The 25,426-nt window shown below is 44.2% G+C and overlaps 1 protein-coding gene across 2 annotated transcripts in view; it reads left to right on the top strand.

The window, feature by feature from the left end:
- Window positions 1-25,426, top strand: part of C2CD3 (C2 domain containing 3 centriole elongation regulator) — a 594,096-nt gene that overhangs the window by 395,043 nt on the left and 173,627 nt on the right. For both annotated transcript variants that reach the window (XM_069640138.1, XM_069640137.1), the window contains 2 exons: window positions 8,414-8,575; window positions 19,823-20,037. In XM_069640138.1, coding sequence (XP_069496239.1) covers window positions 8,414-8,575; window positions 19,823-20,037 — 377 coding nt within the window. The remainder of the gene's footprint in view (window positions 1-8,413; window positions 8,576-19,822; window positions 20,038-25,426) is intronic.

Below are 25,426 nucleotides of genomic sequence, written 5' to 3'. Positions count from 1 at the left end.
GACACAGTTACATTCTTTAGTACAAATAAAATGATTTATTAGAGGCACAACGCGTTTCGTGAGAAAAATCACTTCTTCAGGGGCAATTTCATAAAATTTTCAATTTTTCAAAACTATCTGGAAAACATAATATTTAAACAATGCATATTAGTACAAGTAAATAATATCCACTCTGATTCGCAGTATAATCACAAGTAAAAAATACCATATATGTCATCTTTAGAAGCTGAATAATATCTTTTTTGGACATCAGTCCTACAAAGAATAATATAAAATATATAATTCTTAGCATTTTTGGATCAATATGTGTTCCTAAAAATCAACAAGGTATACCTTTATAAACAAAACAATTACCTATAGTTACACTTCCAATAAACATGAGTCTGTGGCTGTTCATCAAAGAGAAAAATATAAGTGTGTCCTCTTCATCAACTTGGATATGGACTGTGTTTGTAATATGGCTCAGAGCTGTTCGAAAAAAGAGTAAAACACCGAAAAATATGGTCAAGAAGATGATTATGAAAAATGACCTAATCTTGAATGAGTAATTAAGGTGGCAATTTACCACCTAGCCAAATATGTCCAAACAACTGAAGATAATTTGCTGGGATTGTCGCAATTCAAATGGATGTTTCATCTTGCAGTAAAATACTGTGCCATCCATAAAGTGCAAAAAGCTACTGGAAATCCTGAAAATACCAGGGAATCCTAAAAAAATAACAACATAAACTTCTTACAAAAAGTGTGGAAAGTGGTGTAGGGCTTACTAAAATACTAGATGGAGAAGATCAAGAGAATAGTAAAAACTGCCCAAGGAAGTCCACAAGTACTTACTGGGAAATAGTTTGTAGTCGTGATAGTAGCTTTGGATGGATGACCTCCATTCCAGGATTGACTACCCGGACAATGGTAAAACACCTAATCCTGTTTGTCCTTAAATACTTGAGAAAAGGGCGGAATCGCGTCGGACGCCGTGCGTCCGATACGAGTGACGTCACGTTGTAAACACTGTGACGTCACTTTGCGCGTGCACACTGCGTATAAGATCGAAATGCTACCCGGCTTTATTCAGAAAATATCTGTGGTTGGAACTCAAAATGAACCCATTTTTATCAAAGAAGAAGGGGTAAAAAATATATTGTTAGAGACCCGGACCATGTGGAGGTCCGATACTCTTGTAAACAGCTGTTTTGACGTGTGTCAATCAACGAACGTCGGAAATGAGTGACGGCACGTTGTAAACACTGTGACGTCAACGTTCGCATGCGTGCTACGCTCACAGTTGTGACGCCACCAGATATTAAGGTGATAATACGAGATGTAGACAAGTTAGACCTATTTGAAGCATATTGAAAAGAATGATGGTAAAGAAGACTAGAGTTATATAAATTATGGGCCCTCTAGAGATACAATAATTTTGTTTAGGAAATAAAGTTTCACATTAAGCAATGCCACCTCTTGCTGTGTGCTACGCTCACAGTTGTAAAGCCACCAGGTATTAAGGAGATGATACGAGATGTAGACAAATTAGACCTAATTGAAGCATATTGAAAAAAAAATTGGTGGTAGAGAAGATTAGAATTATTTAAAATACGGACCCTATAGAGATCCAATACTCTTGTTTAGGAAATAAAGTTTCACATTAAGCAAAATAGAAAGTCTGAAAATCGAGACATGTGAGTGTTTGGTATATGAGTTAGTGTAGTGTAGGTATATGTATATATATCAACAAATGAGATCCAAGGGACCAAAGTAATATAAGAACATAGTCATAAATGTCAAAAAACCAGGCAATGTGAAAATCTAGTCATGGATGTAGTGGTAAAGTGCCTCAATGGTACCAATGGTAGATACCAATTACGCCGTCTCTTCGTCAGCTCACATTCTTATTTAAAAGATAGGAAGGATAGACATAGGTTAATTTCACCACATATTCATATACACACTCTAGGAGGTATTGAGTGCAAATCACATTTGACCAAGATATGGAGATGGGCCTATCGCGTAAAAGGCATAAGGGCTTCGAAGAACTGGAGTAGTCCCATTCAGAGCATTCTCAGGTGAGGGACTTCAGCCTGATATCCATGGCTGGTTCCACGTACAAGGTGCACCGTAGGGGAATAAGTCCTTTAAACCCAAGGCTTCAGAAAATATGGGAATACAAGCTCCAACTAGGGTTCTTTCTGAAATATTGATGCAGTAGCCATTACAGAGCATTAGCCCCCTCAGTTTACCCAGATGGCATCAACGAAGACCATGGGCATATCGCCCTTCAGACGAGAAAGGTGTGTGATGTTCTGTGATGAGACCACTGGGTATTGTTACACTTACTGTGCCTAGTATGTAGCGTGGATCTAAAGACACGAGATAAGGAGCTGGAGCCTGGTGGTATGGATCAGTTTGGCCATGACAATTCCACAAACCTTGCAGGTGTCAGACTATGCCACGTAGCGACAGCTTTGCGCCACGAAAGGTGTTTGGCAAGTGTTCGGAGTTGTCATGGAAGTAGAGTGATGTCTGGTGGACTGATGAGCTCTCACCCTGGCTACTTCGCTGCTATGGTCACCGTTTTTTCATCCACCATTGCACCACGAGAATTTGCCTTTTGCTGCCTAATCATGGCGATCACCACTGCAACCTACCTTCTTCAAATCGTGGAGGTCCACATTTCTGTTGAGGTCTTCATCTTGTTGTGCCAAGGGTGTCCCTCATCCCAGTCTCCAGAATGGTCTTGCAAGAGATTGGAATTGCTGACTAGCCAGATCCCACCCCAACACCATAGGTGACCCCTGCACACGCACCCCTGGACTTCCCTCTACCGGACAAAGCCTAACAGAAAGTGGGCCCAGCAGATTCAGGAAAGCCTGAAGTAGTTGCTGAATAAATCGAAGGAGGGTGAGTTTACCTACCTATCCTAGGGTTGTATTGGGGTAAAGAACTAATCCTAGGTCCCCTTGCCCGACTAAGACCAGTGGTGGTCTGGTCAAGGAATCCTCCCTGGGCTTCCCCTAGAGTGTTGGGATTGCGAAAGAAACATATTAGAACTTTACTTACCTTTTTATTCTTAATCCAGAACATTGACCTACAACCGTTGTCTTTGACAACTCTTGTTCACAAATCACATAGTAAACTCACCTCCTGCAAAGTACATCTTGTGGAACAGGTGACCTTTGGACATTAGGTTGCAATTTTTAGCAGAGATGCACCTCTTAAGAACTATGGTCCTTATCTTGGGTTTTCATGTGGGTGTTATACCTGTTTTGTTACCAATGTTTTACCTCTCTCGGGCCAGTTGTAAATTCCTATGCTCTGTTTCTCACTTGCTTTACCATGCACAGTTACTTAAAGTGTTGCTCTTAACATTGCTGACTATTGCATACCTGTATAAGGGTAAAGTGTTGTGTTCTGTTAGCAGAAAACCCAACGTGAATGTAGATGTGTATGATAGAAGCTGCGTGACAATACTTACCTGAGGTTTTCATTGCTTACAGTTCATTCAACGGCTTAATTAATATTTGTATATTTTTTGATTGAGTTTGGCTAGATTGCAGTGTCTCCTGCCCGTTCACTATAGTACGGTGGCCTCTCAGAATACACACCCAGCGTTGATTCTGAAAATTCCTCTGAACAAAAGTCCATAATATTCTCTTATGAAATCTCAGAGGCTTTCTGGTTTAAGGGTAACACTGAACAGTTTCTTAACTTAGTAAAGGGTCACCTTCCTTAATCGGCAAGTACTTCTTCCTGGTTTTTTAAAGTGTCTAGAAGAGCAGGCTAGGGATGTACTGGGTAGTCTCTCACATCCGGCATGTCCAGGGCCTACTTCAGAGAGTAGGTGTTGGACCCTGGCTCCATGGTCTCCCTAGTGCTATCCCATATCCTAAGACTTGGGAATTACTCATAAGCCCCCTCAAGGGCATTAACTCACCAGTCCAAACTGTTTGCGGGTTCCAATCAGTCTTGAGACCACCACCGGCTGGGTCTGGTCTCTGGAGTGTGGACTGCAGGCTCAGGTTTCTCAAGAACCCTCATGGTTCAGGGTTTCTTCTGGCTTGTCTTTTTCAAGAGCAAGTTTTATTTGGGTTCCTTGTGAGTCTTGCTCATCCCATCTGTCTCTGCTTTATGACTCTTGACTAGGCTGTCTTTTTTTTCTGGTGGTCTGGTTGTTTCCACCGAGTCGAGAGTTGGGCTCCCAGCATGCCATGGTCTGCTCTTACTTCTACTCAGAAATGGCCCCTTTCAGTCTTTGAGCCCATGTCAAGAGGCCTTCTGTTTCTCTGGTTGCCCCCCAGCAGTGGCCTCAATGACTTGGCTTTAAGTCACTTAGTTTACATGTTCCCTGTTTGGCCATCCTGACCTGGCCGAGGTTGATGACTCACGCTAGAACTCCCTGTCCACCTCCACCTCCTCCAGTGATCTGATCTTCTCTTTGCGCTTGTTCTCTCCCTCTGAAGTACCTTCCTTACCCTTCTCTGGCCTTCTAACTCCTCTCTCATCTTGAACTTTTCCTCCATTAACTGTTATGCTCCATTACATCCTTCCTCTGCTCTCTCGATTTTGCCCTCATACACGCCTTCCTTGCCCTGTCCTCTCCTTTCCCCAACTGCTCAGTGCTCTTCTCGTTTCCATATTTCCAATCCTCCACCTCATATCCGGCCCCTTTTCATATCATGGGCTGTATCCTGACCCCTCCCACAGTGCAACCACTGAGGTTTGATTCCTTCCTTCCTTGTTGGACAGTGACTCAGTGGGCCGAAGAGTTAAATGGAGACGCCACTACTTAAGAATCATGCAACCACCTGACTGTGCCCCAAGATGTGCTTCCCACGTGTGGATTCCTCTCGTCTCCGAGGATTGCCACAGTAGCTGATTGTGACTCCCCTTTGTATGCAGACGGTAGTAGTTCTATGTGCAGTCTTGCGTACAGTCACAGGGCAGACTGCGATCCACGCACATCTCTTTATTCTTTCCATGCTACTCGAAGCCCCAATTGCTGTTTTAATCGAGTCTCACTAAAGCAACTCCATCACAATTCCTACATGAATGCTGAACAGCAAGCATATTGCTTTCCCCGCCATAACTCATGCTTATGTATCCTTGTACAGAGGCTTATAGAATGGGAGTACAGTCATCCAACATGCTTTCACTTATGAAATAGAAATGACCACAGATATCACGAAAACATTTTCTTTTTAACCCCAAGGAGTGTATTAAAGGGTTAGAGAAATTAACAGTTCCTGCAACCAATGTTTAGGAATGCAGGAACTATTGGTATCACTTGAACATGAAACTGTTCAAGAGATAATGTCCCAAACCCATTCCCATAAAGATAGGTGAAGCGCTTTATACATTTCCAGTTAGGTGTTGTTGGACATTAATTGGTGTCCATAATTAACAGTTAATAAATAATCGTAGCCATAAACTGCCACAAGTAAAAACCTCTTTGTCTGGCCCCAGGGAACGATGACTGGCATACTGTTGTCTCCAATGATTTACTTTGCTTGGTGCTCTTACTACACTGACTGTTTGCCAGCTTCAAAGTGATCTGACTCTCATAGTCTCCGTGGAACTGGGTGGTGGGCAGTTCTCAGCTGTCGCTCCACAGCACGCCTTGACGCAGCGGCAGGGAGAGTTAGGGCTGACATCACAAAGGCTTCTCTTCCCTCAGCAAAGGTAAAACAACGCCCACACAGAGGGACTCCAGCATTCACTGAATACTCAGGGTTGGGTAGTACTCTTGGACGTGCTCACATGTCATTGTTACCCCCTGAAGGGAATTGGCACTAGACATCTATTGGATGGCTGCAGGGCTACATTGTTCACAAAAGAGTGTGGTGAATCTGATGAGGTCATCACTCCTTTCCCAGTGGTAGCCTCTCCTAATGTGGCCAGGGTACGGCAGCCATTATCTGATCCTGACCCTGGGGGGTGGCTATTTAAAGGAGGACCACATGGAGGCAGGTGACCCTCAGGGAGTTACAGCGACATCATTGGGTGAGACATGGTATCCCCCATTCCCTTTTAAGGGACACCCCTTCAGTACTTCGGACCCTAATGGAATATTGTGGCAGTAGCTCTCAATATTGTTCAACACTTAGTCATAGAACCTTTAAACATCACGTAGTTACATCAGTAACAAAGACTGACATGAGGAAGAGAGCAATCAGAATGAAGATTGCTCAGCTAGAACGAAGTGAGCATTCTAGCTGCTGTAGGAATCCGATTGGCTCCAAAAGGCTCCTTAAGTGATGCGGGAGTTCAAAGGTGGAGCTGTGGAGAAGGGCAGGGAGATGCGACCGGCTAGCGACTGCCGGGGAAGCCAAGCTGTCAGGTGGACACACGAGTGACGAAGCTGCACTAAAAGAAAGGTGGTATTTAGATCAGAGACTCATTCTCGCAGGCAGGAGAGACGCCGAAGTGGGACGCGAGGCAAAGACGCTTCGTGCCGGCAAGAGAGGTTGGAGCGAAGCGCAGACCTTCCACAGTCACAGAGACGCACCGTCCCAAGTAGAGAGCGTGGACGCTTAGACGGGCCCGAGCTGGGTCATAGAAGCTGAGGAAGCTGCTCTAAAGCCGGTTAGCCCACAGTGGAAGGTGGCGACCCCTCCACCCCCCGAGGGAGCAGGAGAAGGCATTCCTGTTCCTTAACTGGAACAGAAGGCAAATTCGCTACAGCTTAGATCACAAACTGAGTTTCATGGTCCCTGTTTTTGGGGAGATACAGATACACCAGTGACAAGAGGAACTTGTGGGGAGGGGAAGCATATGCCCTCAGATCTTGAAAGTGAAGGAACATATAAGAGAGCCTGGCAGGAGAGTATACCAGGTGTTTTGCAAGTCTAGGATCCGCACCCAAATTGTATCAAGCAACTATATGAGAAGAACCTGGCAGGACAGTATACCAGGTGTTTTGAGAGTCAGAGAATAGCAAGGAAGATTCATGCCCTTAGGATTGTGAATTGCACTGAATGTGGAAAAGGCCTAGGGAAGGGAGTTATTTCCCCTGGAGTAAAATGTCATCCTCTTGGGCTACAAAGAACAATCAAGCCAAAGACAATCCCCTTCACACCTTAGAATTACTTTTAGAATGAGAGGGCTAGGATAAGATTTCGAACACAGTATTTTTGATTTGGACATCCTGACACAGGCCAGGTGCTTAGTTTTGGTTGAGGTAGGGAAATACCTCCTAGATAAGGGACAGTGAGGCATTTTGCAACCCCTTTATTATTTATTAAAACTGTATACCAATCGTGATGAGTCCTCCTGTATCTGTATCTCATTCCTGGTTCCTCACAAGAGTTTGCAACATGCAGAGCCATTCAGGTTCCTCACTGGAGGACCTTGCAAAGCCATAACAAGATGCTCGTCAACAGCTGTCCCATCTCCTTGCCCCTAATGACACACTTCCCATTCCCAAGGATCCTTTCCCTCTGGCCTTCTGCATAACCCTCATTTTATAGGGTACTCCACAGAAGCACTCAACAATAATTAACTGAGCAATACCTTATGGGAAACATGAGGTAATACATAACTGTACACAATCTCAGCATTATAATTACATTCATGTTCAACATGTATGCTTTCTCACAGTTCTTTTACTTTTAGGTTTCCAGCAGAACCATGTACACTTTACAGTCGCAGTCAGTGTGCACGTATTGTAATTTACAAGTTTTAGCGGATAATACATGTATTTACACGCAATGTGCCTTTGCACTCTTATTTCCTCTCCTGGGCTCATGTGAGGACATCTTCTAATATTATATATCTTTTTCCTAGTACAGCTTTACACTTAGATTAGCTAGATTTGATAGAAGACATGTTCTAATGATTAGGGTATTTATTTAGCATGGAGCAAGCTGCGAAAAGCAGTACTGTATATTGCTATACAATCATGGGGGAAAGAACAAGGCGAGGGGAGCAGAGAAACAAAGGAGTGGGGAGCTTATGGGGGAGGGAAGGTGGAAAATGTGTCACCAAGGGATCTACAAGCAACCAGGGGAGAAAACAGTGGGCATCACATCACCCCGTCTCATGTCGGGTGGGGAGTGGAGGGTGCGTCAACTAGGTGTTAGGGAGTGCGGAACTAGGGTTTTGGGAAGAGGGTCTTGAGCTCCTTCCTGTTAGGATCTTAATCTGGGACTCAAGCCTGCTTTACACTGAGGAAAGCTTTCAGACATTCCTGTGCAAACAAGTGTTTGGGTCATTGTCACTTTTTCCCATTGTTTCATATATACGTTTCATTTCCTCCATGATCGGTTGCCCAGAGGAATTGGTTAGCAGCTTGTGGGGCTCTAGCTGATGAATATACAGAAATATGCTTTTACTCAAAAACTATGCTTCTTCTTTCACTACTAATAAACTGTGTATTCAGCGTTTCAACTAAATGCTGTCTTCTTGCATAACTTCCTTGTAGAAATGGTTCTTCTGGATTATGGGCTGCTCGACATGAAGAACACATGCAAAATGTTCGGCGGTTTCATGAGTCCATGCAGCAAGCGGAACGGCACACATTTGATACTGGTAACCTTGATTCACTGTCTCAGTCATCACGGACCTCACTTCTAAGTGCGCTCAGGTACAGCCATGATGAATCTTAAGTAACTGCCCCTTGATTTCAGGATGCACTCAGTTGTTCATGATCATCTAATGAAGCAAACAATGAAGTGTCACAAAATCAGATGCTGATGATGATGATGATAAGAAGTACAAGGGGGAGCAAAGAGTTCTATGTCCTCTTACCAAACTTGTACCACAAGTCATAAAGGTAAACCAGGTGTCAGTAAAATACTATATGTACAGTAGATGCGTCCGAGCAACAATAGTGGTGTAAATAACAAAATACAAGTAAAATAAAAAAGACTCTTTGAAACTATATACTTTACGTAAACAATAACGAAAAACACTAAAGCTCCACTCCTGCAAGAAAAATGCAGAGATAATACAGGCTAGGTATAGATGTCGATATACAGGCCAAACGCTCCTGGAATTATACTGCAGGAGGGAAAAATAGGCGAAAAGATGAAAAAGGGAAAAGCATGAAATGTATACTTCTTTACTCTGGGAGTGAGCATCATTTTCCATAAAGGGTTGGTACATAACATATTTTATATTACAGTTTTGAAAAAGGATGCTCAGTTTTACAAACCTACATAAAAAGTTTTAAAATATGCATATCAAAATAAGTTGCACTTATACATCATTTAACAGCTTTTTCCTAATATTAAAAAAACTGCATGGCGAATTTCACACGTACTCATTCAATGCAAACCAATTAAAATGTACAGTTTCCTTAAAAGATATAGTGGAGATAAAAGAAAATAACATTTTGTAGCTCCTCATATGACATCCCACCACGAAAACAGTATGATATTGCACCCTCCAACTGCTGTATTTTGAAGTATTACAGACCATGAGGGTAAAACACTTAATCACGTACTAGTCTGTAATGAGATATTCTTCTTGTCTATTAAAGGACTTTAGTGACAGATAACACTTAACAGCTGACTTTCCAGGTTCTATTAATTCTCTCAGTTCTGTATATTTCGCAAGACCTTTTTCCTTGCTCATTTATGCATGGTTTCTGGAAAAATCAAACCATAATTTACCAGCAACACCCATTTCTACTCTCTTCCTCTCCTCGCTCCCTTACTCTGGAATGCTTTTCCTTTCCTCACTTCTCCCGCTCTATCTGTATTTAAATCCAACCTCATTCAACACATCAGACTCGCCCCCACACTCCTACAATTCGGAAAAGAACTCAACACCCACCTCTTCAAGGAATCTCTCCTCCTCAACACCTAGGTCATCACTTTGCCCCGCCCCCGTACCTCCTGACTCGCTAGATGCTACCCATCCCTCTTATCCCAGTACCTGGTATAGCTGTATACCTCCTCTGTGACCCTCTGTATCCTACCCCCAGCTGTATATCTGTTCTGTTGTTACCTCTGAAAAGCACTCTGTTGTGCATCTGTACTGTTGCGTATCTCTGTAAAGCGCTCCGTTATGCATCTGTACTGTTGCGCACCTCTGTACAGCACTCCGTTGCTTTTCAAAGCTAGGTCCACCCTCAATAAGTACCATAATAATAATAATAATAATAAAACCTCCTAGCTCTCCTCCTTTCTTTTTTCTTTTTAATAAATGTATTTATCAGTTTTACAAACAAACATGCAGCACATAATACAGCATTGTCAAAATACAACACAACAAAAGTAATGAGGCGGAGGGAAATAATCAATACAGCAGAAAAAGTAAGAAGTAACATAATAAACTTCAATACTTCCCAAACATAGCATAAGGAAGGATTCCCTTTTGTTCTTTGACAGATCTAAACAATAAAGTAGATAACTTCAAGGGCCGGACAACCCGCAGGGGGAACAAGATCGACACAACACAAACCAAATCAGAGGATAAGCACGGGAAGGGAAGTGGGGCTGAGCCAAATCATCAAATCCCAAATCAAACACAGACTATAAGGTAGGTGTAACTAGGCGTATAATGCATTGAAGGTGTTCCATATAGACTGGTATTCTTCAATCAACTCTGTTTTCGTATATGACACTTTTTCTCTAGCTGACATCAGTAACATACATTGGATCCAGTCTTCCAGCTGAGGGTTCCCACTACTCTTCCATTTCTTAAGAATCTGCTTCTTAGCCAGTAGTAAGGCTTTATATATCCAGATTTTGATTCCAGTGGAAAACCTAAAATCACTAAGAAATAGCTCCAGTATACAGAGCAACAGAGTATGTGGTAAGGTAGATTGAACCACTAATTTCGCCTGGGAAAGGACCTCATCCCAATATTGACAGACTTTTCCACAACACCAGAACATGTGAGTATTTGAGCCAATTTCTTTTTTAGGAGACCACAAATATCCGACTGCAGAGGTGTACACGCTTCCATCCTCCATATCGACCAGTATAGACAATGGATGACTCTCTGCAGAGTGTAGAGTAAATCTAGGTCCAATGTTAACCTTTTTCATGTTTTTGCATATTAGTAACCCATCGGAAATGGCCACTTTCAATTTAGACCCCCAGGTTATCCGTTCAGGTCGATCCATAGGTGGTATAGAAGCATCAGAAAGTTGCCTATAAATTACAGATGCTAAGAGAGAACAATTCTTTGCCATGCTGTATAAAACAGGAGGGTCTCCTCCTTTCTGAAGAACCACTTGCATAGCATTCTATGCCATCCCATATCCCTGTTCTCTTCTCCCTGTCTCGCTCTCTCCCTCTCTAAGACAACCCAACGGCACTTATGCCTGACCCCTTCATCCTACAACATAGCACTTCCTCCACCATTCCACTCCTATATCATGCTCTACTGTCCTTGTCCCTGTTTCATGTTTCTACCTACCCTGCATCATCTGGTCTTGTATCCACATCCTCTCACCCATTGTTAAAGATAATGGCCCTCTGCTCAGTAAATCAATATTAATAGGTTTTTAAGCCTTGTTGTGCTAAAATTGCGATGTATTCCCCGTAATGTTTTGAAAGCTGGAGGTAAAGCTGGGCGACTTTCCGGCCAACTCATAATTGGGCAGAGTGGTAATGTGGTGGGAACAGCGTTACCGCTGCATTTTTGCCGCTCCAACCAACTTATGATGAGGCCATATATCCTAAATCATGCACAATCCTCCTATTAAAAGTTATTACCAGATTGGTCCATATTCTGACCTAACGCAACAGCAGTGCCGGACGCATCTTGTACTCCAGATGATCAAGACCAACTTCTTATTTCACCGGAGGGTAATGTTCAGGCTGTGGCAGTTGGAGTATTTCCCTCCAAAATAAATGTTTGCTGTTTCTGGACAGAATGATCCGATAAACTCCCAGTAGTATGCATGGCTGTAGAAGAAGATTTAGCATGGTAGGGTTGTAACACATAATTGACTAAGAGCCTCCCTACTTTATTATTATATCAAACAATTTCACCTTTCATTTGTGAGGTTTGTATCACTTGGCTTTGAATGTGGTTTGACTGGGTATCCAGCCTGCTAAAAATAGATCCCAGGTATTTATATTTGTTTCCTGAGTCTACTCAGGACGGACCCCAACTATATCAGCACATGCCTTGCAGTTGTATTTATAAGGGGCAAGGTAGGATTCAATCCAGGCAAGTGCTTGATCGCGAATCCGAAGAAGAAAGAGAGTATTAAGGAGATCAGAGGGATCGACAGTGTCAAAGGCAGAAGACGGGTCATGGAGAATTAGGATAGAGGATAAGTTGGAGTGCTTTGCAGAGGCAATGAAATTGGACATTTTAATAAGAGCAGTTCCTGTGGAGTCACAGGCCCGGAAACGTGCTTGTAAGGAGTCTCGAGGTTGTGGATGTCTAAGAAATTGGTAAAACAGTTGAACACAACCCTTGCGAGCACTTTAGAGTAGTGCAGGATTGTAGAGGGTGAGGTGGTGAGGTTGAGTACTTTTTCAAATGGGGATAAGGATTTGAGCCATTGCCAAGAACTAAATTGGCACCATAGTCAAGGCAACTGATTACTACAGTCTGAATTAGGGTTTTGATGGAGTTGTAAGTAGGGAGGAGGTGGATTTTCCTGATGTTAAGCAGGTTAATCATAGCCAGAATCACAGTGGAAATAATGAGTTTGAAGATCATTGTGAAAAGGTGCTGCCACAGTTGGGTGCCATAGGGAAAGGGGAGAGTAGATCTGATGGAAATGAGATGGGAGAGTGAAGGAGAAGCCGGGCAGCAGAGGCAAGATTGTAGATTTTTTGGTCTTGGAGGAGTTTAACATTAGGCAGCACTCCGAGAGAGTGTGAGAGGAGTAGCAATCCAGTCACGGGCAGTTTCCTGAATGCCAAGGTCGTTGAGCATCAGAAGAAACAAGGAATGGTCAACTGTATCAAAGGTGGCCCTTAGGTTTAGTAGGATTAGAATGTTGCAAGTTTGCAGTGGTGAGCAATGGGAAGAATGTTATTGAAATGGGTGCTAGCTGATTCAGCAGGGTCACTCCTGGAAATCCAGATTGGTGAGGGTCTCTGAAACCATTTGAGTCAAGGTAAGATAAGATTCTTTTAAAGACTAATCATTTGAGGATTTTTGAATAATAGAGGGAGGAAGGAAACAGGCCGATAGTCAGGATTGTCAGGGTTAGCTGAGGTTTTTTTTTAAGAGTTGGTAGAACCGTCACCCCCTTGTAGCAGTCTGGAAAGACACCAATAGAAAGATAGAAGTTTAAAAAGAAAATATTGGAACAAGCTAGATCCTTGTTCGGGCACATGAGAAACTGGCAGTCCTGATGATGGTTGCCAGTATAGGAAGAGAGGTTGGAAGGAATGAGCTTATAGAGGAGGTGGTAGAGATAGGCGGTGAGAGTAGCAGGGTATGGAGGAAAAAGTAGAGTGCGGAGGGTGTCATGGATTTTTCTCAGTTTCTGAAGAGTAGTTATATATAATTACTTAATTTGCCGTTTTATACAGGGTGTCCGGACAGATTCCTCTTCCTTCTAAGCACAGGCAATGGAATGAAACTTGGAAGTGAATGCTGCCGTCATGTCAGTGACCAGCACTTTTCTTGTGAGCTATCAAACCAGCTAATGGGCAAAGTCATTAGCAGAGAAGGAAGAGGTGATGGCAAGAGAGTGAAGTGGAGCCAGTGCTTTTAGTGTGAAAGAGAGTTTGTGCTGTGGAGAGTAGTGGGGATAATTAAATGGGTGAAGTACGCTACCATGGCAAAGGACATGCCAGTGATGAAAGAGACAAGGGCATTCTCATGTGAAGTCACAAGTAGGCTCCGTTCGTTGAACCACTTATGGAAGTGACGTTGCATATCTTTTTTTAGGACGTGAATCGGAATGGGGATTCAGGGATGGAGGTGAGGAATAAAAGGTGTAAAGTTTCGAGAGGAATGGCAGAAGTCAAAGGGATAGCAGATATCTGGTTTAAAGTCAGAGAAGGCCTGTTCAATAGAGGAGGGCCCAGGTGTTAAGTTTTATTTTCAGCTTGGTGATGGTAGGAATGAGTGAGGGCGTGAGGCATTCATGTACAGTATATGATATGATAGTTTATTTATAATAGCGCCTATACACAACATGTTTCAAATCGCTTCAAGGCAAAGGAGGGAGCCAGGGAAAATACAATGACATTCTTATAGGCCATGAACAGTAAGGATGTGAAATTAACTAGCGTACTCGGCCTGATGACATTTCAGATAGTGCAAGAGCTAAGACATAGATAAGGATGGGAGGGGGAGAGTGGGAAGGAAATGGAAACAGACAGGCGACTACCGTACTAGGCCTGACAACATTTCTGATGGAGCTAGAGAAAAACAAAAGGTGAGGGAGAGGGGTGCGTGAAAGGGGGGGAGGAACAAAACAAGCGACTATCGTACTAGGCCTGACGACATTTCAAATAGTGCTCGAGGGAGGGAGGGAAGGAGGAGGTACAATTAAGGGGCCAGTTGGAGGAGACAGACGAGATTGCTATCATACTAGGTGCAGGGACAAATCTGATAGAGTAAGTGCATAGAAGAAAGTAAGCGGAGGAGATGGGAAAAAGGAGAAAGGGAGAGGAGGAGAGAACAGAGATTAAACAGTCAAAAAGAGTGTAGAAGCAAGAGGGGAGAGCAAATACAATTCCAGAAGTCAGTAGTAACACATAATTTTGCAAGCCAGGATACAAGATGGAGATGGGAACAGCATGATTCAGGGCCACCATGAGTACAAGATGCAAAGGAAGTCTATGTTCCTTACTGTTTTATGGAGTCTGGTAAACTCCATAGGCATCTGCTTTTGCATTGACACACAGCACCTTTTGTGCAGTGGCACTGAGAAGTCCCTTGGACTTCTCGTTAAACGACATTTTTTTGGGTGAACTAATGCTCCCAAGAATAGTAAGATGACCCCAGTCTTACTTACCTTTACTTTATGGGTCCAGCACACACCACCCTATGTAGGGTGCTGGGGGCTTCATAGTAACTCCTTTAACCCATTCCTCATGTAGCATTTTGTTACACTAACTCACTTGAATGGCTGGTGGCAGTGGTTTCTTTTTTACTACCTAGTGACATGTATCTGCAGGCTGACTATTTTCTCAAAATGGCCCGTCTTATTTTTTTTGCCATTTCTTTTTAATCCTTTGTATGTTTTGCCTGTGGCAGGCTTCAGCCGTGAAGCCCGCCCAGACTCCAGTGTGTCTGGAAAGGCAGGAAGTGAGGGATTATCCAGAAACTTCCATGTCCTTTGTCTCTAGGTGTGCCTAAGTGTAACCAGTTCCAATTGGCTATCTTGGGAACTTGCATAAAAAGTGAGGTTTTTGAGACTAAAAGCAGACTCGACCACTGGAGGACAACATCCGAAGCAGAAGACAAGAGAAGATGCCAGCAGCACCCTCCTGGACCGTGAAGTGCACGGCGAAGCACTGCAGCTGTGCTGACCCTGTTTTTTGAATCGACAAGGAAGACCTGTAAAGGATTGTAAGTGATTTCAATCCGGCACACACCCAAGTAACGCCCAGCATGCAGTGCGCAATTGCAACCCTTATTTATTTTTATCTATAAGGTCAATATTCTGAACGATATACCACTCGTATCACGCCCTTCTCCTGGAACCCACAACCCCCCTCCCCCCGGTCACACTGAACCAGGAATCAGGCTAGTTTGCAAAGGTAAATATTTATTTATGTATTTAAACTGTAATCACAATATATTTTGATAGGTAAACAACAATCACCAATGGGGTGACAGAACACTGAATAGTATCTTTAATACACTAGGAATCAAGGAATGAGCATAAAACAAATGCAGCATAGAACATAATACTTTTGAGTTGGTTTGGTATAGATGGCACTATGGTTAGGGGTTCCCCCTGCAACACCCTTCAACCCCCCAATAGGCAATTAAAGAGATGTGAGGAGAGAGAAGGTATTCAGGAATAGCACAAAGCAAGCAGAATATCAGTCCCACCTTCCCCCTTCAAACACAAGAGAAAACGGAATTGACTTTTCAGCTGTCAGCATGGCTTTCAAATTGTCTTTGAAATTGACTGAGCAAAAACCCCAAATGTGGTCAATAATACTTAAATTGTTATAAATTCCTATGGGAGCCGCTTTGAACAGTTGGAAACAATCACCAGCAATGATTTAGTCAGAAGAAAACATTTGAAATCTTAAAGTCCAAGTCGGAAACAAATGAAAGCTATTTCACACGTGTAAAATTTCTCAGAATGTAAAATCGCGGCAAACTGTTCCTTACGCGATATTCGCTTTAAAGGGAGAATCGCACTGTTTTGTCAATGCGGTTTTGGGTATGGATAGCTATGGATGTTGGGTACAAGTAAGAGTTCACATTTCTTTTCTATCATAAAAACTGAGGGAGTTATAGAGGTTTTAGTAAAGGTTGTTTTTGTAAATTAGGCACGAGAATGGAAAACAGAAATGCGCTTTTGAAAATGACAGATGGGTTTATTACAATAGAGTATGACTATGAAAAAGCGAATGCCACAGATGGATCTTACAGTCACGTGATCAGCGTAACCCGCCTGCTGTGGATACTCTACTTCTTCAGATGAGAAAAGAGTCAGCGCAAAGATAGTTCTAGCAACGCTATGGTTCTGAATTAAAAATGGGATGGGTTTGAGATTGGGATAAGACAATGCAAATATACTATGGGTCACAGTTCTTCCTATTAATACTCACAGGATAAATTATTAAATTGGACCGTCAGTTCTGGTCATGGATTGGATCTGGTCTAGGAAGAACAGCACATCAGCCACGGTGCGGGTCAGCTAGGCTGGTCACCGGATTTGCACAGGATCTGGCCTTCTTATTTGTGGATATTTCAATCAGCTGGATAGCGTGTTACTCAGGCAAGCCTTGTGGTAGCAAGCCAAAGAATTTCAGGATCTTAGTTCAAAAGGCCTTCTTACACCACAGAGCTTCACTGGGTTGCAAGAATAAGTTTGAAGATTTATGCCTTGCAGAAAGTCAATAGTTCTCTACTGCTTGCAAGAGTCTTGGCATCTGGATCTGGTAGGATGTTGAAGCTGGATGTAGAATGCTGGATCAGAGTGCTTCGTCGGAATCAGGAAAATGAGTGGATCTGTGAGTCCCTAGGTGTTGTCAGATGTCTCTATTTACGCTTTAAAATGACATCACAAAGTGGATGTATGGGCCGGTTTAGCTAACCTTGCCCCTGTGTGCTGGGATGGGATCAAAAATGAATCTCTGCCTTGCCTTGGAGTGATTGGATCAGGGCCGGATGATGTCACATTTTATGGTTTGCTTTACAGTTCTCAGAGACCTCCCTTTAGCTACTGGTCTCAAAAACTGATTTTCTACTAAATCCACATTTCTACATTGGTCACTTTTACACAAATCACACAAAAATGCCATATTTTATGTAGTAGCTGTTCATCAAAATGTCGCAGCTGTAGGATCTTGTTTCAGCTTTCTACAGAATTTTTTCCTTTTTACTCTGAACACTATTTCAAACTTCCACAAATGTGTGTGTTTAACATAGGGGTGTGTGTGTAAATGTTCACAATTCTAGGCTTCATACATTTCACATGAAACCACATATATTGCCATTCCTGTCCAGAATATGTTACACTGTTCTGCCGCCTCTTAAAACGTGCAGCCAAAAATTAGACTAACAAATATGTCCTTGGTATGTTTTTCACCATTTTGAATCACAAGTTATGAGTCTTTTAAAAACTGTTCTTTGTTCATGTTTAACAGCAAATGACATGCCCATTTTTCTCTCCCTTTAGTCCAGGAGCATCCTGGTTTGTTCCTTCCAGGAGCCATTTATGACCCTCTCACACCGCTGTTTCCTGGGCTGAAGGGCCTGCTATTGTTCATTCTTTTTCTGTAGACAAAAGTCTGGGCTAACCCACAGTTGCCACCTCCCCGTGAGTTTCTGCTGAGAGGAAGGCCCTGCTCATGGGAAAAACCTGTTTGTCCACTTCCAAATGGTTGCAGCTCAGCCAAGGTCATTTATTCTCAATTAAAATCCAGGAAAAACCACATTTGTTGTATCAAACATAAATATCATTACTCTGTTAGCTTTAACTCTGTGGGATAAAAAGCAACTGAGATCTGTATTCTTTTTAGCCATCGTCCTTTTTATGTTTGCTGATCCGGCAGACTTTTTAGTTTAGATCACTTTAAAGTTTCATCAGTAACTCATCTGCCAGCTGTCATTCAGGTAGCCCAGCGTACTGCACCCAGATTCTGACAGGGGCTATCAGTTTACAGACAATCCAGTTTGTCTATAATCTTCTCTGCCCAATTTTTTGAATATATACTGTGGGGGTGCTTTCCCGTGAGGCATTTGGTCCAAGCGGGACCCAAGGCAGAAGCATGGGCTCCTGCTATAACACACCCCACAGTTCTACAGTCTTTCACAACATATGTCAATGAGTGAGCACTAACAAGCTAAATTGACATGGAGTTATGTGAAATACTCTATCCTTATTTTTATTCTTATTTTTATCTTAGTTTAGTTTATTCAATCTAAATGTGGATTATGTCCCAACCATAGAGGACAAGATGGATTTTAATTTTTGCTCTAAAATTTTAAATCTGTACTGGAAACGGATAACGTTTTGCCCCAACACTAAATTAATATGCACTTTACTGTATTTTTCTGATCCTTGAGCTTCCGACACATGAGCCAAATGACATTTAATGCTCTAAACATAGATACACACGTGCATAAATGACCAGGAATACATGGTACAATGTGCAAGGGACACGCACCCCTGCATTTTCTCAGACGAAATAGCGTTATGGCTGACTAACCGTCAGCGACGAGAAAGTGACAGCAACTTTCGCTGCACAATCTGCGCATGGGCGGGTTGCTTGGTTACAGCAGTAAACACACTTGAAAACCAGCGCCCGACACAGATGCAGGTTTTTCGGAACGAGAGGCAACACAAAAGCAAATACAACAGGGGTCACTAGAATTTGTTTAATGAACAGGTTGCCACGACAATTAGAACAAAAGGAACCCTAATGCTGGGACAACACACAAGACACAGGCGGTACCTTTTGAAATACAGGTACAGACACCATGAATTAGAATGACACCAAGTGCATTTCACCACTGAGCTAATTGACTCTTTATTATTTATCTGTTTATGTTTGTTGGTCTATTTTCCCAATTGTGGACAATTTGGATACCGACTGAAATTGGTATGTTACTTTATTCATTGAATGTATTTTTACATACTTGTTTGGGCAAAATGCATTGAAATTGACTTAATATGGCGAAATGATATTACATTGTGACTGCCCTTTGGGACAACATATGTGAACTTCTTTATATGCGAACTGCTTGATTGATAATGTTACACATTTACCTGTGTTTGTTAAAAATATTATAATATATAGTGCCTAGTAGCCCTGAAGACGGACACATGTCCGAAATGCATTGGCAAATAAATCTGTTGGTGTTATGTAACTAAAGAACGCCTATGCCTCACAAATAAAGCAAAGACCGAAATCTTCACAATTTTACTAAAACTGGGAATCTGTTTTCAAGTTTGATGTGAGCAGTAAAGAAGATACTTACTATTTAAGAAACTCCAATTTGGAGAGTTGGGAGTGAGCACACCTAGGATCAGATTAAGTTCTGATTCTTCTTTCGGCTCCTTGAACAATGCCTTTCTTCTAATCTTGTTTTTGCATATATTTATAAAGGCAACCATTCCGCTTATTTACCCATTGCATCAAACATATCCTGCATGTGTTAAGAGTAATGATCCACGCCATTACCATACAAAGTGTGCACAAGCTAGCAGTAGCATGGCTGTAAATAGAATTTGTATCTGATGTGTTCATTGGTTTTTACTGTACAGAAAGAACTTGGGTGAGCTTGATGACATTCAAAGATACTTCAACCAGAAGCTGACCGTGCCTTTCCCCAGTATCAACCATGGCAGCCCAATGAGACGAAGTCAGGAAGTATTTCGTGAACGTATTGTGCCTGAGGCCACCATCGTAGACACAGATTCACAGCAACTTTTGGATAAAACCAAAATGTTGGTTTCACAAGTTAGTGATATGATCACAGGTAAGGGAATGACTGCTAGTTGTAGAATGTGTGGCGGGGTCTCTGTGGGTTACAGCAGTGTTTCAGGTTTTCTTTTTGGAAATTCAGATCACAGGAAACTAACCAACCATAAAGTGTACATCTTGATTTTGATTTCCAATGTCTGTGTAGTGTAATGTGGTTTACAGCATGTCTATCCATTATGTTTCTTTTGATCCTTGGATTAAGTTGTATTATTTTGCACATTCCATGCTAAGATAATATATTATATGTGCTTTGTCTGTTCTTCCTCCCTTCATCTTTTGCGTATATGCTTAGTGCTTTTAGTCCATTTTATTTCTTATATGTACTGTAAATGAAACTGGGACATGTTTTTGGTTAAAGAATTCTATTCAAAATAAAGGGGTTGGGAAAATGCCTCTCTGACCCTGGTCTAAGAGCAGTTTCCCTACCTGAACTAAAAACTAAGGATCTTTTGGTGTCCAAAATGTTCAAAATAAAAACGGTCTTGTGTCCAAAGTTCTATTCTGACTGTAAGGAATTCACGGTATCAACAGACACGAGTGACCACAGTTTAAGGGTGTTTATTGTAATTCAACATAGGTGTGATAAACACCTATCTAATCCAAAATCTACAGATTGGAGCAAACTACGACCATCAAATAATAAGAATAATGCAGTCCTAGTGGAGTCTTGTCAAAATAAAAAGGGCCTATACTAAAAAACCTATTGCCAATCCTTACTGCTAAATACAAATAGTGTGGGTAAGTGTTATGAAAAAGAAAGAAGTGTTCACAAAAATTATATGTCAGGATGTTCAGGCCGTTGGCCTCGCTTCCCCATGTTTTCAACACGGTGCACTCGAGCAAAGCACACATTCTGGCTTCTTCGGCACGAGGACATAGTTCCATTACCAGCATCAGGGCCTTCTGTACCCAAGTCTCTTTAATATCAGGGTCTCTTGATTCAGAGGGCTTGATGTACCAAAACAAAACACAAAGTTCCTCTCCTCCTATAAGGATTCAATTCAGGTGATTCAACCTGAATCCCCTCAGCCTTGCTCCGATCTCTTTCGTATCACAATCGTTACTGTGAATCCCCCTCTTCTGGGCTCAGATGCCCCTTTTACAATGTCTAGAGAATGTTCATTCTCGGGTGGCTCATGGTTCACCCCGGATCCCGATCAGCCGGGCTCACTTACACAATTAGTCTCCCTCAGCCGGGCTCAGACCAATTTCATTTCGCATTAAACTATCAAAGACTTTAGAATGTGCACAGGGTTTAGTTTTACCCGTTGCAGGACCACTTCAATCTCAAAATTACCTTTCCACAGTTGCCAAGCAGTTGGATACCAAACAGTGACTTTCGAATGAGCACCCAGGTGGCGCCGGACCACTCTGTCTACGGTATCTTTCTTGGCCTCCAAAGTTCAGTCACTCCAAGTTTTCAATTATATTTGCGTCGCTCTTCACATGCGTTTTCACACACTGCTCTCTTTAGATTTCTTCATATATTGTTACCGCTTGGAACCTTGCCCTTAACAGGCTTGTCTGGTATCAGTCTCCCTGACTCACACGCTGTGCTGTCTTTACTGGCGCTGCTTTGTTGTAGGGTCAAGGACAGTACCACGGCGGCAAGCGCACCTCCCCACCTTGGTTATCGACGCTGATGAGCCCCAGGTACCTTCGACACACAATGCAGGTTTCTAAAACTTTAGTCCCAGGTCTTAGGTTTTTTACTTTCCAAAGTTCACGAAAGTAACGGTCTGAAAAGGTCAAGGCCACTTCTCTCCTTGCAACTCTTTCTGGTCTTGCAGTCTTTCTTCTCATATTAAATTGCCATCTTGGAACTGCTGCTTCCTCGTGTGCTTTGCCTTGCTCAGAGTGTGCTTTCATTCTCCGCCTTTTATCCATGTGGGGGAAGTGTGATGGAAGTCAGGTGTGTGTGTGTGGAATGATCAGTAATTGCCTGACCTTGCCTGACCATGGTATTGGGACATGTCAGGTATACGGCTCTGGTGTTGGTCCATTTTTACTCACGTTGAGCTGTCATTGAGAAAATGTTTGGTCAATAAAGAGGGCGAGGGGGTTGAGTTCCTAAATAACCTACCTGGTAGGATGGGGAAAAGGTGTTACAGGGAAAGGGATACCGTGTCTCACCATCCGATGTTCCAATCCCCAAAGACCCTTCCTCCCGCTCTGGTCCAGGGCCAGGAACTGCAGCCAAAAGTGATGGCTGTGTCCTGGCCACCTGGATGACAGACCCCCGGGGACTAGTGGATGAGACACCTTCTGGTTTCTCACATACCCTTCCCGTATGAGAGGTGGATATGACTAGTCTTTGTCCAGGTTCTTCATTGTTAAGACCAGGGAAAGAACAGGGATGAGATATATCCGAGGATTCTCGCATATTCCACTGATTTTATTTTTTGACTGTGTAGGTAGAGGTGAGCTGGTTTTATTGGTCTCTCAAAAATAACCAACAAACTGGTCTCTAGGGGATGACTCTGGTTTTATGGGTTCTTTATATCTTGTGCGAGGTTCATGGGATTCCGTCTTTTCCCAGTCCCATATTGGAGAGTTTTGGGAATAGTAATTAGAGTGCCAGCAGTCCTGAGGTGAAAACTCCCTCACTATAGGGATGTGGGGGTTCCTGCAAAAGAGTGGAAAATGTAGGGAAATTCTGACACACAATGACTTCTTCGGGGAGCCCATGAATGATGGCTGACGATATTAAACCTGGCTCGCCTTGGTGGCGTGGCCTGGAGCGCGGACTCTGCAGTCGCCTCCTTGATGGCCTCCGTGGGATGCCCGCTGCATCTTAGCTTTCTGAGGCTCCCAGGCAGCGTTTTTGAATCCAACTCGGTGAGGGGATGTGAGAAGGTCCGGAGCCCCGCCGGTATGCTGCTGGGACCCAGAATCGCCTAAACGAAGATAATCGGGCTGTCTTTATCCCGCGGCCCCTCTGCCGCGTAATCCAAGATGGCGGACGGGACCCAGCGACGACAGCCGAGACGCGGCCTCGCCATTGGAGCTCCTCCTATGGACCCCTGAGGCGGTCTGGACCCAGAAGCCTCCCGCCCCACATGACCGGAGGGACCCGGGCCGCGCTCCGGTGACCCAGCTGATACTTCAGGCGGCGCTCTGGGGAACGGGGCGCGCGGGCGGCGGAGGGCGAGGTAGGTGCCTCGGGCCCCGGGCCTTCTCTGCTTTGGCCCCTCTCGCCCTGCAGCCACCCCGACCGCGCCTGGGGCGCACCACGACACGCAGCTGCGATCTCCCTGCTCTCGCCCTCCGCTGCGCCCCTCCGCCTCGACTCCAGAAGAGGGGGCTGGGGCCGGAGAATTCTCGAGGGCACAACACAGAACAACTCTCCCGACTGCAACACCCTATTGCCTCCAGACTCTGCACCCCTGCGGGAGTGAACCACCTGGCCCGTGGTCCCGATCAGCGGCGCCACGTTCCGCTGCTCTCTTAACTGAGCAATACGCCCTGAAATAGACCCTCTACTGCCATCACTACCACCAAGAATCTTGCTGGCACCCGGGGCGATCTGGATCCGCGCCCTCCACTTCAAGAGACCACCCTGGACTGGCGTGCTCCAGTATCTAAGTTGCTCTCTCTCGTCCCCCTGTTTGCTTGCTGGTGCGCCCCGGCCCACATTCGCCATCCCCCTGCCCAACTTGGTACCAGGGAGACCGGGACAACACTGCAATTCTCCTCCTCTTCGCACTGAAATCACCCACGTTCAAGCAAGACATCGGAACACTCATTCCAGCCCCCTGAGTGGCCTCAAGCTACCCTCAAATCATCGCCACTATTGCGCCTGAGTCGCCTGCAGCCCTTGACCCACTCCTGCCGGGCCACACTATGTCTAGGCAACCGAAATCCACCAAGTCCTCAGACATAGCAACAATGCTAATGTCATCCGACAAAGCAAAGAAACTGGACACTCCCCCCCCCCCCCCCCCCATCTCACAAGAATCCCTGGACAACAAGGGACCGCTAGCAACTAAGGAGGATATCCGTGATTTCATGGCTGACATTAAAACCGAATTTCGATCATGTGTGTCTGAGCTTACCGCCAAGTTGGAGAATACTGATAAAAGGGTTTCGGAGATGGAACAGAGAGTGGGAGAGATTGAGGATCGCGCCCAGGACCACGCTTCCTCCCTGACTGAGATCCAGCGCTCCGTTGGGCTTTTGCAGGACAAATACGAAATCCTGGAATATAAGCAGGAAAACACGGAGAACAGAGCCCGGCGCAACAACCTCCGCATTCGGGGGGTTCCCATGTCAGTCCCAGACCAAGGGCTAGCCGAATACGTGGGCCTCTTCTTTCAATCTCTCCTCCCAGATATGGAGGACTCACTACTGCTACTGGATCGCACTCACAGGCTAAACCCCCGCCGTGGGGTGGAGTCAGACGGCCCACCTGATGTGATCACCAGGGTGCATTTCTTTACGACAAAGGAAGCCATATCGGCAATAAGTCGCTCCGAGAACGAAATCACCTTCCAGGGGATTCCCCTTCAGATTTATCAAGACCTATCTCCGCTGACCCTTCAGAAAAGGTGAGCCCTTCGCCCATTAACCACCTTCCTTCAAGCCCAAAAAATTCGCTACAAATGGCTCTTTCCCACAGCCTTGCAATTCTCCTATAAGGGTACCATACGTAGGATCAATCACCTAGACGACGCTGGAAGTATATTACATCCGGTCTCCACTAATTCCTCGTCCCCACAGGCCACTGAAGCGGCGACTGACTCGGACCTCATAGCCTCCCCTAGGCCCAAACAAAACACATGGTCGAAGGTTCCGAGATTTAGGAGGAGGAAATAACCCGGAGCGACCCCACGGGGGACTCTTCTGACCCCTATGACCCAGCTTAGCGAACCTGGCGCTGCGGAGCCGACCACTTTTGAAAACATGAATGAATTCCATCCCCGATGCAGCGGGCCCCCCCACGGCCCATGCCCAGCTTCAAGGTACATTCCACCTATGAGTCCTTGGAGCATTTCACTCAGACTATTCACACCTTCAGCCATGTTGGCTATTCTTTGTTCTACGGCCCCGTTGGCCAGGGGAGGGCCCGACCCCATAATGGGTCCCCCATCCCCAGTTAAATCTTGGACTTCCCGTTGGCGGTCCGAGCAAAAACCCCAGAAGCAGGATAACAGATGGTCACATTTCCCACGACATAATGGCTGATTCCTCAGTAGCTCCCCCCCCCTCCCACAAGCCTCATCAGCGACCCCATATCCCGCTCCGGAACAGCAAACCTGGAAGTTTGTCTCTCTGAATGTCGAGGGACTGAACTCGCCGGCTAAACGCAAATCAATTCTACAAAAACTCCAGAATGATACTACCGCTGTGGCCATGTTACAGGAAACTCACCTGCTCCCGGCAGA

The sequence above is a fragment of the Ambystoma mexicanum genome, chromosome 7q, assembly GCF_040938575.1.
Source record: "Ambystoma mexicanum isolate Mex_15411 chromosome 7q, UKY_AmexF1_1, whole genome shotgun sequence".
NCBI lineage: Eukaryota > Metazoa > Chordata > Amphibia > Caudata > Ambystomatidae > Ambystoma > Ambystoma mexicanum.
This window is presented reverse-complemented; position numbering and strand designations above follow the sequence as displayed.